Source organism: Sciurus vulgaris (assembly GCF_902686455.1).
Source record: "Sciurus vulgaris genome assembly, chromosome: 3".
Lineage (NCBI taxonomy): Eukaryota > Metazoa > Chordata > Mammalia > Rodentia > Sciuridae > Sciurus > Sciurus vulgaris.
Window position 1 is genome coordinate 44,334,813 of NC_136463.1, and position 16,639 is coordinate 44,351,451.

At 39.7% G+C, this 16,639-nt stretch overlaps 2 protein-coding genes across 2 annotated transcripts in view; both read right to left on the reverse strand.

Moving 5' to 3' along the window:
• Positions 1-16,639, reverse strand: part of PRPSAP2 (phosphoribosyl pyrophosphate synthetase associated protein 2) — a 212,222-nt gene that overhangs the window by 169,133 nt on the left and 26,450 nt on the right. The window lies entirely within an intron of this gene.
• LOC306655702 (phosphoribosyl pyrophosphate synthase-associated protein 2-like) overlaps positions 10,575-16,639 on the reverse strand; it is a gene marked incomplete at its 3' end in the record, with an annotated part of 395,253 nt that continues 389,188 nt past the window's right edge. Inside the window, exon 5 of the mRNA XM_079130350.1 lies at positions 10,575-10,646. Coding sequence (XP_078986476.1) covers positions 10,575-10,646 — 72 coding nt within the window. The remainder of the gene's footprint in view (positions 10,647-16,639) is intronic.

Here is a 16,639-nt window from a genome sequence, read left to right on the forward strand (position 1 = left end):
TTATGATCTGATAGAATACAAGGTAGTGTCTCTATCTTCTTGTATTTGCTAACATTAGCTTTCTGGTATAATATATGATCTATTTTAGAGAAGGATCCATGTGCTGCTGAAAAGAAAGTGTATTCGCTCTTGGTTGGATGGTATATTCTATAAATGCCTGTTAAGTCTAAATTATTGATTGTGTTATTGAGATCTATGGTACTTTGTTCAATTTTTGTCTGGAAGATCTGTCGAGTGGTGAGAGAGGCGTGTTAAAATCACCTAGTATTATTGTGTTATGGTCTATTTGGTTTCTGAAATTGAGAAGGATTTGTATGACATACATGGATGAGCCACTGTTTGGGGCATAGATGTTTATGATTGTTATTTCTTGCTGATTTATGCTTCCCTTAAACAGTATGAAATGTCCTTCTTTATCCCTTCTGACTAACTTTGGCTTGAAGTCCACATTATCTGAAATGAGGATGGATACTCCAGCTTTTTTGCTGAGTCCATGTGCATGGTATGTTTTCCCCCATCCTTTCACCTTTAGTCTATGGGTATCTTTTTCTGTGAGGTGAGTCTCTTGCAGGCAACATATTATTGGATCTTTCTTTTTAATCCAATCTGCCAGTCTATGTCTTTTGATTGATGAATTCAGGCCATTAACATTCAGGGTTATTATTGAGATATGATTTGTATTCCCGGTCATTTAGTTCATTATTTTATTTTATTTTATTTATTTATTTATTATTTATTTATTTATTTGACACAACTTGGTTCCTCCTTTATTTGACAATTCCTTTAGGATAATTCCTCCCTTTGCTGATTTGCTTCTTTGTTTTTCATCTCTTCCTCATGGAATATTTTGCTGAGAATGTTCTGTAATGCTGGCTTTCTTTTTGTAAATTCTTTTAGCTTTTGTTTATCATGGAAGGATCTTAATTCATCGTCAAATTTGAAGGTAAGTTTTGCTGGGTATAAGATTCTTGGTTGGCATCCATTTTCTTTCAGGGCTTGAAAAATGTTGTTCCAGGCCCTTCTAGCTTTTAGGGTCTGGATTGAAAAATCTGCTGATATCCGTATTGGTTTCCCCCTGAATGTAATTTGGTTCTTTTCTCTCACAGCCTTTAAAATTCTGTCTTTATTTTGTATGTTAGGTATTTTCATTATAATGTGCCTTGATGTGGGTCTGTTGTAATTTTGTGTATTTGGAGTCCTATAAGCCTCTTGAACTTGATTTTCCATTTCATTCTTCAGATTTGGGAAATTTTCTGATATTACTTCATTGAATAGATTGTTCATTCCTTTGGTTTGTTTCTCTAAGCCTTCCTCAATCTCAGTAATTCTTAAATTTGGCCTTTTCATGATATCCCATAGTTTTTGTAGATTCTGTTCATGATTTCTTACCATCTTCTCTGTTTGTTCAACTTTGTTTTCAAGGTTAAATATTTTGTCTTCAATGTCTGAGGTTCTGTCTTCCAGGTGTTCTATCCTATTGGATATACTTTCTATGGAGTTCTTAATTTGGTTTATTGTTTCCTTCATTTCAAGGATTTCTGTTTGGTTTTTTTCCTAATATCTCTAACTCTTCATTGAAATGATCTTTTGCTTCCTGTATTTGCTCTTTTAACTGTTGATTGGTACGATTATTCAGTGCTTGTATTTGCCCTTTCATCTCATCATTCAATGCCTGGATTTGCTCTTTCATCTCATCGTTTGCTTCTCTGATCATTTTAATTATGTACATTCTGAACTCCTTTTCTGTCATTTCTTCTGCCATGCTGTCATTGGGTTTTATTGATATAACATCTAGATTTGTTTGGGGCATTTTCTTCCCTTGTTTTCTCATATTGTTCAGGTATCAGTGGACTGCTGAGATATTGCAGATTTCCTCTATTGACTTATAATGTCCCTGAAGATTTCTAGTATATCCCCTCTTAGCCTTCAGTAGCCCGAAGTCCTGGAGGAAGTTGATAATGCGGTGCTCCATAAGGAAGCTGCCTCTCTAAGGGTGGTGGCCTTCAGGTGAGGTATATTCCCTGCTAGTGGGCAGAGGTGCCTCCACTTGTTGACCAATGTTCATCCAAAGGGGAACTAGGCTGCGGGCTGAGGCAAGGCCTGTTTGGGCCTGTGTCTCTGGTTTTACTGTCCTTATGGGAAAATCTCACCTGGCAGGGAAGACTCACCCGGTGGGGAGGTCTCGCTGGTCAGTTCCCCTCCTAGAGGTTCCCCTTAATCTACAACTACTGCCTGGGCTGGGCTGCCTTCCTCTGCAACGTTCCCAGGGGCCCGGACCTACCTCCTGGGCCTGGGAACCTCAGCCCTCGCAGATGAGTCTCCTTAGGCTGCCTGTCGTCAGAGAATCTGCCCACAGTCCTGGAACCTTCACTCTGCCCCTAAGTGTGTCTCTGTGCAGCTCTTCCACCAAGAAGCCTCCTAGTTCCTGGGACCCTGCCCTGTACCTAATTGCCTGGCTATGCGTCCCCTCTTCACCTCTAGTTCTTGTATAGGAGAAATCAATCAATCAATCAATCAATTTTCTCTCTCTGCCCCCCCCCCCCAGTCTGTGCTCCTCAGATGCTGGGATTTCTGAAGTGTGGGGGCAAATCTAATCCCAACTGAGGCTCCAGCTTTGCCTTAAATCACTGTGTGAACTCAGACCAGACCCTTCCCTTTGGAGACAGGGCAGAAATAACATGCACATTTCTCAGGATCTGGTGTTCTTCACCATGCACCCATCCAGCCCACTTCTGATAATCACAGCAACTCACATTCGCTTTCATGATCCACCTCTCTCCCACACATCCATGCGGATAAGAAGGGCTGATTACACTTTCTGGTGTTGGGAAGATGGGACAAATGGACCTCACATTTCAGATTTCAGAAATGATAGGAGACAGGCATGTGTTCTGTGGGACTCTTTCCATGCCCATGGCAACAGCAGCACACACACAATGAACACAAGGCCAGGCTGCACCAAGCAGGGTGCACCTGCATCCATCGTGGGAAGACAGTAACATGGGACCCTGGAGCACCACCCTGCCCAGCCCTAGCCACCCTGGGGAACTATGCAGCACCCACCCGAAGGGCCAATGTGTCACTACCACTCTAAACCTTCTTTGGACATACGGAAAACCGAGACCCACTTGTCAGGCAGGGACTGGTCCAGGGAATAGGACAAGGACAGACTCCAGAGGAAAAGGCAGTCTCCTGACTTCCTAGGTCAGGACTCACTCATCGCCCATGGGGTTTTCTGTGGGGAGAAGAACTCCCATGGTCCTCGTCACCCCTACCTGCCTTTGCCATGTGACAACATTGCTTCTTTGCCTCCCAACTGGTTAATACACATAGACGCACACATACACTGATACCACATGTGGGGAGCAGAGTGTAGGTCAGAGAAAATGGGGGCCCAGAGAGGTAACACAGAAAAGGACAAAGAGGCCAGGGACATCTGGGGCCAGGGACAGACTGGGATGGAAACCAGATCCAGAGAGCCTTGGGCAGAGAGACAGTGAAGTCTATGAGTGTGTTGGAATGGGACAGGGCTACACATGCAAGGCAGATCTTTCATAAACTGGGGCAGGGTAGGAATAATGAGGAGCAGAGCTGTCATTTTATGCATGCATTCTGGGAACACTCCAAGTAGATGGATCTTCTGATGTCCCAGGATGGAGTATTCTAAACTGTGAAGTAGAGGCCCTTGGTTTGCAGGATCATCTGCAGCCTCTCTGATTTTCTACTTGTTCTATCTACTACTGCCAAAGGAATAATGGCATCTCTGACTATCATCTTGGACATATCAATTTTTCCTTGCAGTGATCAGGGTCTGCTTCACATTCTGAATCTCTGTTATCAGTTCATAATGTTTAGGATTATCACAAATCTTCAACAATTGAGCCCGTTTCATTATGAAAAGACCTTTTTTTGTTCCCATAATATTCTTTGCTTCATTTGGCTTGCAGCCAACTCCAGCTGTCCTTTCACAAATTAGTCTTACTGTGGTATATTATTTTCTTCCTTTATTCTCTTAACCTATGCCCTCCTCCTCACTGCCTTGTGCCTTGCTTCACTAGGTCCCTGTTCATAGCATGTCCACCTCCCCAACTGGCCAGATTCTGGAGCAGAATGCTAGGTTCCCTTTGTCTTCCAACCCCACACAAATGTTCAAGTCTTAAGGACCTAACAAGGTCTCCCAGTCTTTGTTTTCCAACATCAAAAATTAAAACACCCTCTTATCTAACATCTCACAAGAATAGCTAAAAACCAGAAAAAATGGGAAGTATACTGAATGGTATCAGTACACTATACTATACACCAGACACATCGAAGGCATTTAAATGATATGAAGAGCAAAGCCCTTGAAAACACAAAATCCTGTTCCCTAGAGGGATAGAAATCTCACCTCTTCCAGGTTTCTCAAATACACTGTACAACTAAGAAAAGCTTGGTTATAGTGCTAGGAATTACTTTAAGGAATTTAACTTCAGGATTAAATTATTCTACTTCAAGATAGAGTTTTATAAAGTTAAATTTTGCCTCTTTCAGTAGAAAGCATAACATTTTTACCATAGCACATGTAGCTTAACTCTTCTGTGGTATTAAAAAATCTCAAATGCATATAAGTAAATATCTATTGATCTGTTCTTACCAATGAGGAATCAGATTTATATTTCTAAGAAAAAGATGATAAAGCCTTCACCAAAGCAGGTCTGTATCACATATCAATATAAAAGTGTGTGTGTTGGGGGGAGAATAACTGTATTTAGGAAAAGTGAAAGAGTCAAATGAAGAATAGTTTACCAAAACTGGTGAATATCCCAAAATTTGAGATTTAGTATTCAGGGGTGGGGGATGTGGCTACCTGTAGAGCACCTGCTTAGTATGTGCAAGGCTCTGGGTTAAATCCTCAGGAATATAAACAAGAAAAGCAAAAAAGAAGTAGAAGAAATAAATTTAGATTTCATATAACTTAAAATCCTTTCCTCCAAAAAAAATTCAACAATTTTAAAATTGTTGAAGACCACAGATGACCCAACCAAAGTCTACTGTCTAGCCAAAGAACTAAGAAAAAGGCAGGCTGATGAGTCAGACCACCAGTGGAAAAGAAGGGCCTCACTCTAGCCAAACACCACAGAATAACCTGCAGCCTGAGGCTCAGTGGTCTGGTCTAAAAGGAGATCAAAGAAGGACTCTCATCTCTGTCAGGGTAATGAGTACCCAGCCTGCCAGTGTCTGCGGACAGCAAACCCTGAATTTCCACCCCAATTCATCAGCAGGAGGCCCTCCTCCTGTTACAAGAGGTAACCAGCAGCCCCTCCCAACCTGACTGGTTAATACAGGTCAGGTGGGAAACCTCAACTTCTATCTTCAACCCAGTAACAAGCCCCTATCCTCCCCCACCATTTTCTCTGCAAGAGTCATAAGAAATTGGCAAAACCATGTTTTACAAAAGATTCAGAGACAGTGAATATTCAAATATTCAGGTTTGAATTGAAAATCACTCATACGACAAGCTGGGAAAATCTCAACAAGAATGAAAATAGCCAATTAACAACACATGCTAATATCATGAGGGCAGACATGTTAGAATTATATGGCAGACAATTTAGAGCCTCCATCAAAAGAATATGGCAAAGAATAATTATGACATGCTTGAAAGCAATGGAAAAACCAGAAAGCCTATGCAAAGTAATAGGTCTCAGCAAAGAACTAGGGGGAAAAAAGTAATAATAAAAAGTAATAATTTTAGGAGTTAAAAAATTATATACAATAACCAGGGGCGGGGTGTGCACCTCAGTGGTAGGGAGTATGCTTAGCATGTAGGAGGCCCTAGGTTCCATCTCCAGTACCAACAAATGAACAAACAAACAATAAACAACTATTAAATTAAAAAAGCTATTTTGACCTCAACTGAGCTGATAGGTGCTGTCCCCAGCAGCCACCAGAGGCCCAGGCAGAAAAGCATTAATAAGGAATTCTCCAGGATTCTCAAATACCATGAAGGAAATTGGGCCTGTAACACTGACACAGGCCATATCCACAAGCCTTGAGGAAAGGATGTTGAGTGTTAACAAGTCAGTCACAGAGAGTCACATACTGAGATTCCATTTATATGAAATATTCAGAACAGGCAAATCCACACAGGCAGAGAGCACTGGAGTGGTCACCGCGGGATGGGGGTAAGTACGGGCAGGGAACAATTTGGAACGGGCACAAGTTGTTTCCTGAGATGATGAAGAAGTTTTGAAACTGGAGACAGGTAGTGGTTGCACAACACTGTAAACGCATCAAATGCCAGAGAATTGTAACCATCGAAATGATTACTTACAGCCCTCTGTACCCACAGGTTCCACATCCATGGATTAAACCAAGGACTGAAAATACATGGGGCAGGGGGACTCAACTGTAGTGAACATGTAGAATTTTTTCTTGTCATCTATCAGCATACCAACAATTTACATACACTTTACACTGTATGGAGTATTATCTGTATATAATTTCCACATAATTTAAAGAATACATGAAGCTGTGCATAGGTCATGTGCAAATACTATGCCATTTTACATAAGGGACTTCACCATCTGTGGATTTCAGTGTCTGAGGTGGATCCTGGAACTAATCCCCTGTAGATGCCAAGGGACAATTATATATTATGTGCTTCATCTTAATTTTTAAAAATCATGAAAATCAGAGAAAAATAAAAAATTAATCAGCCTTTAAACAAATGTTTAGAAAAGCTGATTGAAATGTTTATGTTCTGAAATGCCTCAAGGTTTCCTACAACGGAATCAAACAGACAAAAGGAGACCCAATGATAAAGCTTAGAGAAGGCATGTGGGGTGGAGACAATCCTGGCTTTGCTTGGGAGGTAGGCCATAAGAATGAGGTCATGGAATGGTTTTGTCCCATGATCAACTTATTTTACTTAATATACTAAATGTACACATTGTCATGCTTAATTGATAATGTCAACTTATCTGTAACATTTATGAAAACATGGTTTACTATGGACCTCTCTTCTCATTTTTCGATATTAACAGCACCTGGGTCCAGTGTGGAGATACTTTATGATGTTTTCTTTCATGCCACAGGACTCAACAATGATCCACAGGGATAAAGTATTCAACTGGAAAATCATTTTAGAAGACTTTTTTTAAGGAAAAAAACCCTTTACTCTTACCTGTGTTTTTGTTCTTTCCCTATTCAGTGGATGGACTACTACAGAAAATAATACCATATGAAATTCTCTCATCCAAAATCCAATTTTAAGTACTGTATCCCTGACTCAGCAGTTACTTCAGGCTAACCTCACTGTACAGACTCAGGGTGGCCCACTCTGTATAGCTCAGGGTGCTTTCGTTTCTTTAAAATGTTACCATTTAACATGTACCAATATGTGGCCTCTCATTTTTGTTAATAAGTTAACTTGGTTCTTTGAATAAGAGGCAGTAAACAACCACAAGGTACATTCACAAGTTTTAAGGGGCAAACTTAAAAGACCCAAAAGTGGTTGCCCATCTGGAAGGGTAAGAGGTGCTAATTAGTAGTCCCCAGATCTGGATGGCTTTGGTCAAGAAATATGACTGGCAGTCACAGGCTGGGATGTCAGGGGAGAGAAACTGAAAACAGAGTTGGCAGGACAATCTTAAAATCAGTCCATGGAAGATAAGGAAGGGATTCTAGGGGTACTAATGTGGTTGAGAATGGTACTTGATGAGAACCATCCTCAGAAGGAAAACAAAGGACAGGTATAAGATCCGACCTACCTCTTGGTTGAGGCTGGAGACTTGGTCACTACGACTTCGTTCCTGTAATCTGGGATTTGTGACAGACAAGAGGTTGGAGATTACCACCATGTCTCTAAGAGGCTGTGCTCACAGTCAATGAAAAGTAATATTCCAAAACACTCAAAACTGCCCTCTGATTCCTTGGAAGTTTTGCAAACAGAGAAGTTCAAAACAAAAGTCTCTTTTGGAAATTGAAGGAATGACTGACTACCTAGGAAGGAAGTACTAATTAGGTGTGAGAGACTCAGATTTCTTTTAAGAAAACAATAGGATAATCAATGATTAGCTCAGATCTCTATGCCAACAAATAGCCAACATGAAGATGCTTCTATAAAGTGAACACAAACTCCTCTCATGAATCTCAATTACATGCAGTTTCACTATATAAGGTGGATAGTCACCCAATTTAAATCTAAATTAACTGTCAAATTCCAAATTAGTGTGGTCCAGAGATGACTATCCAACATCATGGTTATTACCACATGCTGAAGAAACCAATTTGTGAAAGGACATTCTATCCTGTACTGTTTTTAAAAAGAGTCCTAAAACAAAAAGTAAACAAAACCAACTGAAGTATCACCTGCTACTTTAGAATCTTTTTTTTGTGGGTGGGGTGTAGAGATTAGAGTGCTTTACCACTGAGCTGTGTCCCCATCCCTTTTCTCTATTTTGTATTTTGAAATAGGTCTCACTAAATCACTGAGGTTGACATAGAACTTGCAATCCCTCCTGTCTCAGTCTCCCAAATTTCTGGGTTTACAGGCATGTGTCATGGTACCTGACCTGGAATCTTTTTAATGTTTGTGGCGGGCGAAACCCGGGGCCCAGGGTTATGCCACGTGCATCTAAAGATGGCGACTGGCAGAGAGCAAACGGCGTCCTGATTATGCTTGGAGAACGGCAGAACGCATTTACAATTGGCTGTATGATAATCAGTTCAGCTGCCTAGCGCATGGACAGATATACTTTACATGTATGCTCGAGGGAGTGATCGCTTGACCTTTAACAGGATTGGATGGACATATCTGGTTACAATTGCTTATGCATGAGACTGCTTATATATTGAGGGTGTTATTTGAATAAACGGGAAGCTGCTTCATGAACCTCTGAAGTGTACGTGTCTTCTGTCCTGCTGGTCGGGCTGTAAGCGCAAGAAGCGGCGCCGAGCCACTTGGAGCAGTCAGGCAAAGAAGCCGCGGTTTTCCGTAAGTGGAGCCACTTGGAGCAGCTCTGGTGGCAAGCAGTGGTTTTCTGTAATGTTGAAAACTGAAGTAATATGAGCTAGTGATTATCAGAGTCAAAGATGTACCCACTTTCAAGGTCTGACTACAGGGAAGAAAAACTGTTTTGAAACTGAACTGCAGTTTGTTTCTGAATTCAACTTGGCAGAATTTTCAAATTATGTTCTTAAAATTTAATCATTTCATTAAATTGTTATTTCATTAAAGGATACTCCTATCTCTGTCTCCCAAGTTGCTGGGATTACAGCATGTACCACACTGTGCCTGGCTTCCATTATCTTGTTTTTTTCCTTTCTTTTTTTTTTAACATTCTTAACAGATTTTATTATATTGGTTGGAATGCTCTAAACTGATGAAAGATTTTTGAGAAAATCTTCAATTCCAAACCCGTTAAAAAAGCATGTTAAAAGGAAAAAAAAAATAGTAATGATCTGAACAGATACAAAACAGCACGCTCATCTCTTCCCACATCCCCACTGCCATCTGTTGATAAAAGATTCTCAGAAAGCAGAATGTTCTTAAAATTCATCAGGTAGGATGTCTCCAATAAAAAGAACCAACATTGATCTGGTGCCTCTGCTTATTCTTTGCAGATCATTTCTTAATTTTAAGGTGTAGTTATACATTTCACATGCATTTGTGAGGCAAGACAAACATTATGTTTATATCTCACATAAGTCAGGCTTAAAGGTTTTCTACATACTGTGCATGGCACTAGAAATTTCATGCTGTATCAAGTCCATACCAGTATTAAGCTACTGAACTCTATAATGAAGTATTATAGATATTTACTGAAAAACGATATAAAACACTGGTTCAGAAAGTCCAGTCTTGAAATATGCAATTTTCTTGATTTAAGGAGGGTGTGTGTGTGTGTGTAAAAAGCCCTACACACAGTTTAAGACAATTACATGTGAGAAGCCTTTTCATGTTTGCCGACTTTATCATGACAACTCTAGCTGATTCTTTATGAAGGACTAGGGATACACATCTTCAGCAGTGTACATGAGAAATAAACTCTGAAAAAGGGAATTTCTTGGGTTTAGGAAGGACTGTATTGTGGGAAGCACTTCAGAGGAATAGATAATAATTCTAGGATTATAGCCAAGAGGAATTGGAAGACTTCAGGAGATGTTTCAGTTTCTTCTAGATTTAGATTTGAATGTAAATGAATAAGCTACTGAAGTGTGATATCTATATTATCCTTTTCTTTACAAGAAATTGAATAGCAACAAATTTCTCTATCCTGAACAGCAGATTCATTTTTTCAATTAGCTGCTTCTCATCCAAGGCATTTGGAAGAGCTCTCTTGTTTCCAAGTACTAGTACTGGAATTCCTTGTAACTGTGCTTTATCTAGAAGATTATGTAGTTCATTTTAAGAGGCTTCTATCTTATCACCATCTGCAGAATCTATCATGTAAACAATGGTGTTGACTCTTCTTCAAAACCATTCCCACATGCCCTGGAATTCAGGTTGTCCTCCTGCGTCCCAGATCTTTATTGTGACGTTACCTTTAGTCACTTTCCTCACGTTGAAGCCCACTGTGGGTATCATATCTTCACTGAATTGATCTGATACTGACAAAGGTGGTCTTGTACTGCAGCCTCACCAGCATCAGCTCCATCTCCTCCTTCCAGAACAGTGAGCAGAAACAGTCCAGCAGACTGGACATGAGCACCAGCATGTTGACGGTGTGGAGCAAGAGTAGATGGTAGGGTGGGCAGCCACTGCAGTGAAGACTTCCACATGGGCGGTCCTCGGCCCCGACCCCCGCAAGGGTTCCTTGGGGTCCCGGCCTGACAAAGGCAGGTGGAGATGGCCGGACTATTGTTTTTTTCCTCACAATTATACCAGTCAATTTTAATATCAGTAGTATTGACACCAAGCACATTGTATGATGCCTACCATATGAGAAACTTTGAAAACGCACAAAAATTTGATTTAAAGAAGGATACACAGGTGCATCTATCATGATCACATGGATCAGTGCATCTACGAGAAAGCCTAACTCTTCCCATGGTCTCAGGGAGCAAGGCAGCAAAACATATTTTCACTTAGGCACTTCATTTTTCTGGAATTCTTTAAATGATTTCATGTATGTCTTTGTCTCAACAAACATCAAAGAGCAAAAACCCACCCTAGCGAAGATATGACAACCAAGGAAAACATTAGTAAAACATATAAAAGGATTCTAATCAAAACAGACCAATTGCTCTTCAGAGGTTATGAAAGGAAATCATTCATTTAAGAATGAACAGTTGTAATGAAAAAGAACAAGAGGGCTGGGGTTGTGGCTTAGTGGTAGACTACTTGCCTGGCATGTGTGAGGCCCTGGGTTCAATCCTCAACACCACATATAAATGAATGAATGAATGAATGAATGAATAATAAATACATAAAATAAAGGTCCACTGACAACTAAAAAATATTTTTAAAATATTTTAAGAAGAAAACTAGGAGGAAGAAGTCATGGTCTAAATGAGAAGCTCAGTAACTGGTTTATTGATAGAAATAAATCAGCTTAAGAAAAAAACCTGAGATAACTGAGCCAAGGAATTTTCTAGTATGCTACCTATAAGGGTGCGAAAGAAAGTAATAGCCACAGATGGTGCTGCACATCTGTGGTCCCAGTTACCCAGGCGGATGAGGCAAGAAGATCAACTGTTTGAACCCAAGAGTTTGAGACCAACCTACGCAACATAGCAAGAGCCCATCTCCTAAATAAATTAAATAAATGGAGGAAAAATAAAGAAAAATGAACAAAATAAAGGAATTCACAACACATACACATACACAAACACACACTAGAATTAATAAAGGGAGAAAATGCACAACTACTTCTACATAGAAAAAGCACTTGACAAATCCAATACCTTTTCATGATAGACTCGGAAAATGAGGAACTGAAGGATAGTTACCTGATATGATAAAGGGTATTTATGAAAAACCCATGGCCAACATCAGACTTAATGGTGAAAGAGTGAAAGTTTTACCTTTAAGTTCAGGATTGATTCAAGGATGATGTTTTCACTACTTGTGTTTAACACTCCACTGAATGTTCTATCCAGAAATATCAGGCATGAAAAGAAAATGAAAAAAACTCAAATTACAAAAGAAGAGGTCAAACTAATTCCATTTGCAGGTGACCTATTCCTATATGCAGGAAACAATAAAGTATACACACACACACACACGTTAACAAACCACTACAGCTAAAAAATAAATATTGCAGAATTGCAGGGTACCAGAGTAATATGCAGGACACTCCAACAAACAAAATTCTATTTACAGTAACATCCAAAAAATAACACACTTATGAATAAATTTAACTTAACCAAGAAAGTGACAGATCTGTACAGTGAAGAATTAATATCTGAATACATGGTAAGAAATATTAAGATGGCAATACTGTTCAAAGTGACCCACAGATTTAATACAATCCCTCTAAAATCCCAAGGACCTGGAGGATAGTGATCACGCCTGCACAGAGGACAGTGAGACCTCACTGCAGCTTCCCATCTCCAACTTGTGGCTCCCCAGGCCCACCTCCATCTTAGGACACTTGCAGCTGCTGCCATAGCTCCCCCAGTGAGGTAGCCTCCACCTTAGGACAGGGCATGGAGACAACTGTCAACCACACCAATGCAGGCAACAGCACTACATATCCAAACAGGGTGCCCAACCCACTACACGGCCTGCCTTCACAGCCCCATCTCTTAAAGTGGTCACCTCCATCCTGGGACACCTCTGCCACCATCTTGGGTTCCTTCTGCTGACACCACCACCATCTTTAGTTGGGGTAGTTTCCATCACAGGACACCAGTCAGGGCCCAGAAGCCCAATACAAAGGTCCCTGCAGGATTAGTTACACCTGAGAGTCCCTTTCTCTCTTCTCTTTGGATAACAGCCAACATCTATTGATTCCTCTTTCACTTTTCCCATGATATAATAGCTCTATATTCTCACCTCCTACTTCATAAACATCACATCCTACACCCTTGTTCTTTGTCCTCATTCTTTGTTCTTAGAAGCTGTAGACACTACTGCAAACCTACTATTCATACTGTAGACAATAATCAAAACATCATTTCTGTTTATTGCAACAAAACTGTAAACATCTTAATAGAGGCTATTTGATTTAAGGTTACATATTGTTTGCTTTGGGTGCGTTTAATATAGTTCTCCCCCTTAATGGTGAGGTATCAGAAATCTGCAGGGATACTATAAATATACAGGGTAGAAACTGTGCTACCTGGGATCTGCACTGTTAGAGGGGAAGACACATTAACAACAAGAAAAAATAAGAAGAAAGTGCCCCAAACAAAGCAAGATGCTACAGTAAGAGAATTCTTTGACAGGACAGTAGAAAAAATGTCAGAGAAGTTGTTCAGAATGTACATAATTGAAATGATCTGCAAAGTAAAGGATAATATAAGAGAGCAAATGCAGCCAACAAAGATCACTTCAGTAAAGAAAATATGGAGCAAATGCAGGAAGGAAAAGATTACTTCACAAAGGAGATAAGAGATTCTGAAAATTAAAAGAAACAACAACAACACAGAAATCCTTGAAATGAAGTAACAATAAACCAAACTAAAAACTCAATAGAAAGCATCACTGACTAACCAGATCATCTGAAAGACAGAACCTCAGGCAATGAAGACAAAATATATAATCTTGAAAATAAAGTTGCCCACACAGTGAAGATGGTAAGAAACCATGAAAAGAACCTCCAAAAATATGGGATAACATGAAAAGACCAGATTTAAGAATTATCGGGCTAGAGGAAGGCATGGAGACAAACCAAAGGAATGCACAACCTTTTCAATAAATAATAACATGAAATTTCCCACACCTGAAAAATGAAATGGAAAAATCAAATACAAGAGGATTACAGGACACCAAATGTACAATATTTAGAATAGATCCATACCAAATGATCTATCACATTATAATGAAAATGCCTAGCATACAAAAATAAAGATAGAATTTTAAAGGCTGCAAGAGAAAAGTATCATTTTACATATAGGGAAAAACCAATGCAGATCTCAGCAGATATTTCAACTCAGACCCTCAAAGATAGCAGGTACTGGAACAACATGTACCAAGAAAATGAATGCCAACCAAGAATCTTATATCCAGCAAATGAAACTTCAGATTTGATGATTAAAAAAAACTCTTCATGATAAACAGAAGTTACAAGAATTTACAACTAGAAAAGCCTGCACTACTGAACATTCTCAGCAAAATATTCCATGAAGAGGAAATGAAAAACAACAATGAAAGCCATAAAGGGAGAAAATACACTAAAGGAAAAGTTGGTCAAAGGATACCAAGTTAGAAAAACAAAAATAGTGCAGAGCACGACCCAGGACCAAGGCGTGTTCTTGGTGGAAGAGCCAGACAGAGATAAGCTGAGGGGCAGAGGGAAGGTTCCAGGACTGCTGGCACCTTCTCTGAGGAGGGGCAGCCTAAAGAGACTCTTCTGAGCAGGGCGGGGTTCCGAGGCCCAGGAGGTAGGTCCAGGCCCCTGGGTACATTGCAGAGGAAGGCTACCCAGCCCAGGCGGTAGCTGTGGATTGAGGGGAACCTCTAGGAGGGGAACTGACCAGCGAGACCTCCCCACCAGGTGAGTCTTCCCTGCCGGGTGGGGTTTTCCCACAAGGACGGTAAAACCAGAGACACAGGCCCAAACAGGCCTTGCCTCAGCCCACAGCCTCATTCCCCTTTGGATGAACACTGGTCAACAAGTGGAGGCACCTCTGCCCACTAGCAGGGAATATACCTCACCTGAAGGCCACCACCCCTAGAGAGGCAGCTTCCTTGTGGAGCACTTCATTATCAACTTCCTCCAAGACTTTGGGCTACTGAAGGCTAAGAGGGGATATATTAGAAGTCTTCAGGGACACTATAAGAAATAGAGGAAATCTGCAATATCTCAGAGAAACACTGATACCTGAACAATATGAGAAAACAAGGGAAGAAAATGCCCCAAACAAATCTAGATGTTACATCAATAAAATCCAATGACAGCATGGCAGAAGAAATGACAGAAAGGGAGTTCAGAATGTACAAAATTAAAATGATCAGGGAAGCAAACAATGAGATGAAAGAGCAAATGCAGGCACTGAATGATGACATGAAAGAGCAAATGCAGGCATTGAATGATTGCACCAATCAACAGTTAAAAGAGCAAATACAGGAAGCAAAAGATCATTTCAATGAAGAGTTAGAGATATTAGAAAAAAAACCAAACAGAAATCCTTGAAATGAAGGAACCAATAAACCAAATTAAGAACTCCATAAAAAGCATAAATAGGATAGAACACCTATCTTATTGGAAGACAGAACCTCAGATATTGAAGACGAATTATTTAATATAGAAAACAAAGTTGACCAAACAGAGAAGATGGTAAGATATCATGAACAGAATCTATAAGAATTATGGGATAACATGAAAAGGCCAAATTTAAGAATTATTGGGATTGAGGAAGGCTTAGAGAAACAAACCAAAGGAATGAACAATCTATTCAATGAAATAATATTGGAAAATTTCCCAAATCTGAAGAATAAAATGGAAAATCAAGTTCAAGAGGCTTATAGGACTCCAAATACACAAAATTACAACAGACCCACACCAAGGCACATTATAATGAAAATACCTAACATACAAAATAAAGACAGAATTTTAAAGGCTGTGAGAGAAAAGAACCAAATTACATTCAGGGGGAAACCAATACGGATATCAGCATTTTTTCAATCCAGACCCTAAAAGCTAGAAGGGCCTGGAACAACATTTTTCAAGCCCTGAAAGAAAATGGATGCCAACCAAGAATCTTATACCCAGCAACGTACCTTCAGATTTGACAATGAAATAAAATCCTTCCATGATAAATAAAAGCTAAAAGAATTTACAAAAAGAAAGCCAGCATTACAGAACATTCTCAGCAAAATATTCCATGAGGAAGAGATGAAAAACAAAGAAGCAAATCAGCAAAGGGAGGAACTACACTACAGGAATTGTCAAGTAAAGGAGAAACCAAGTTGTGTCAAAAAAAAAAAAAAAAAAAAAAAAAAAAGAACCAAATGACTGGGAATATAAATCGTATCTCAATAATAACCCTGAATGTTAATGGCCTGAACTCATCAATCAAAAGACATAGACTGGCAGATTGGGTTAAAAAGAAAGATCCAACAATATGTTGCCTGCAAGAGACTCACCTCATAGAAAAAGATACCCATAGACTAAGGGTGAAAGGATGGGGAAAAACATACCATGCACATGGACTCAGCAAAAATGCTGGGGTATCCATTATCTTTTCAGATAATGTGGACTTCAAGCCAAAGTTAGTCAGAAGGGATAAAGAAGGATATTTCATACTGCTTAAGGGAAGCATAAATCAGCAAAGCATAACAATCATAAATATCTATGCCCCAAACAGTGGCTCATCCATGTATGTCAAACAAATCCTTCTCAATTCCCGAAATCAAATAGACCATAACACAATAATAGTAGGTGATTTTAACACACCTCTCTCACCACTGGACCGATCTTCCAAACAAAAATTGAACAAAGTACCATAGATCTCAATAACACAATCAATAATGTAGACATAATGGACA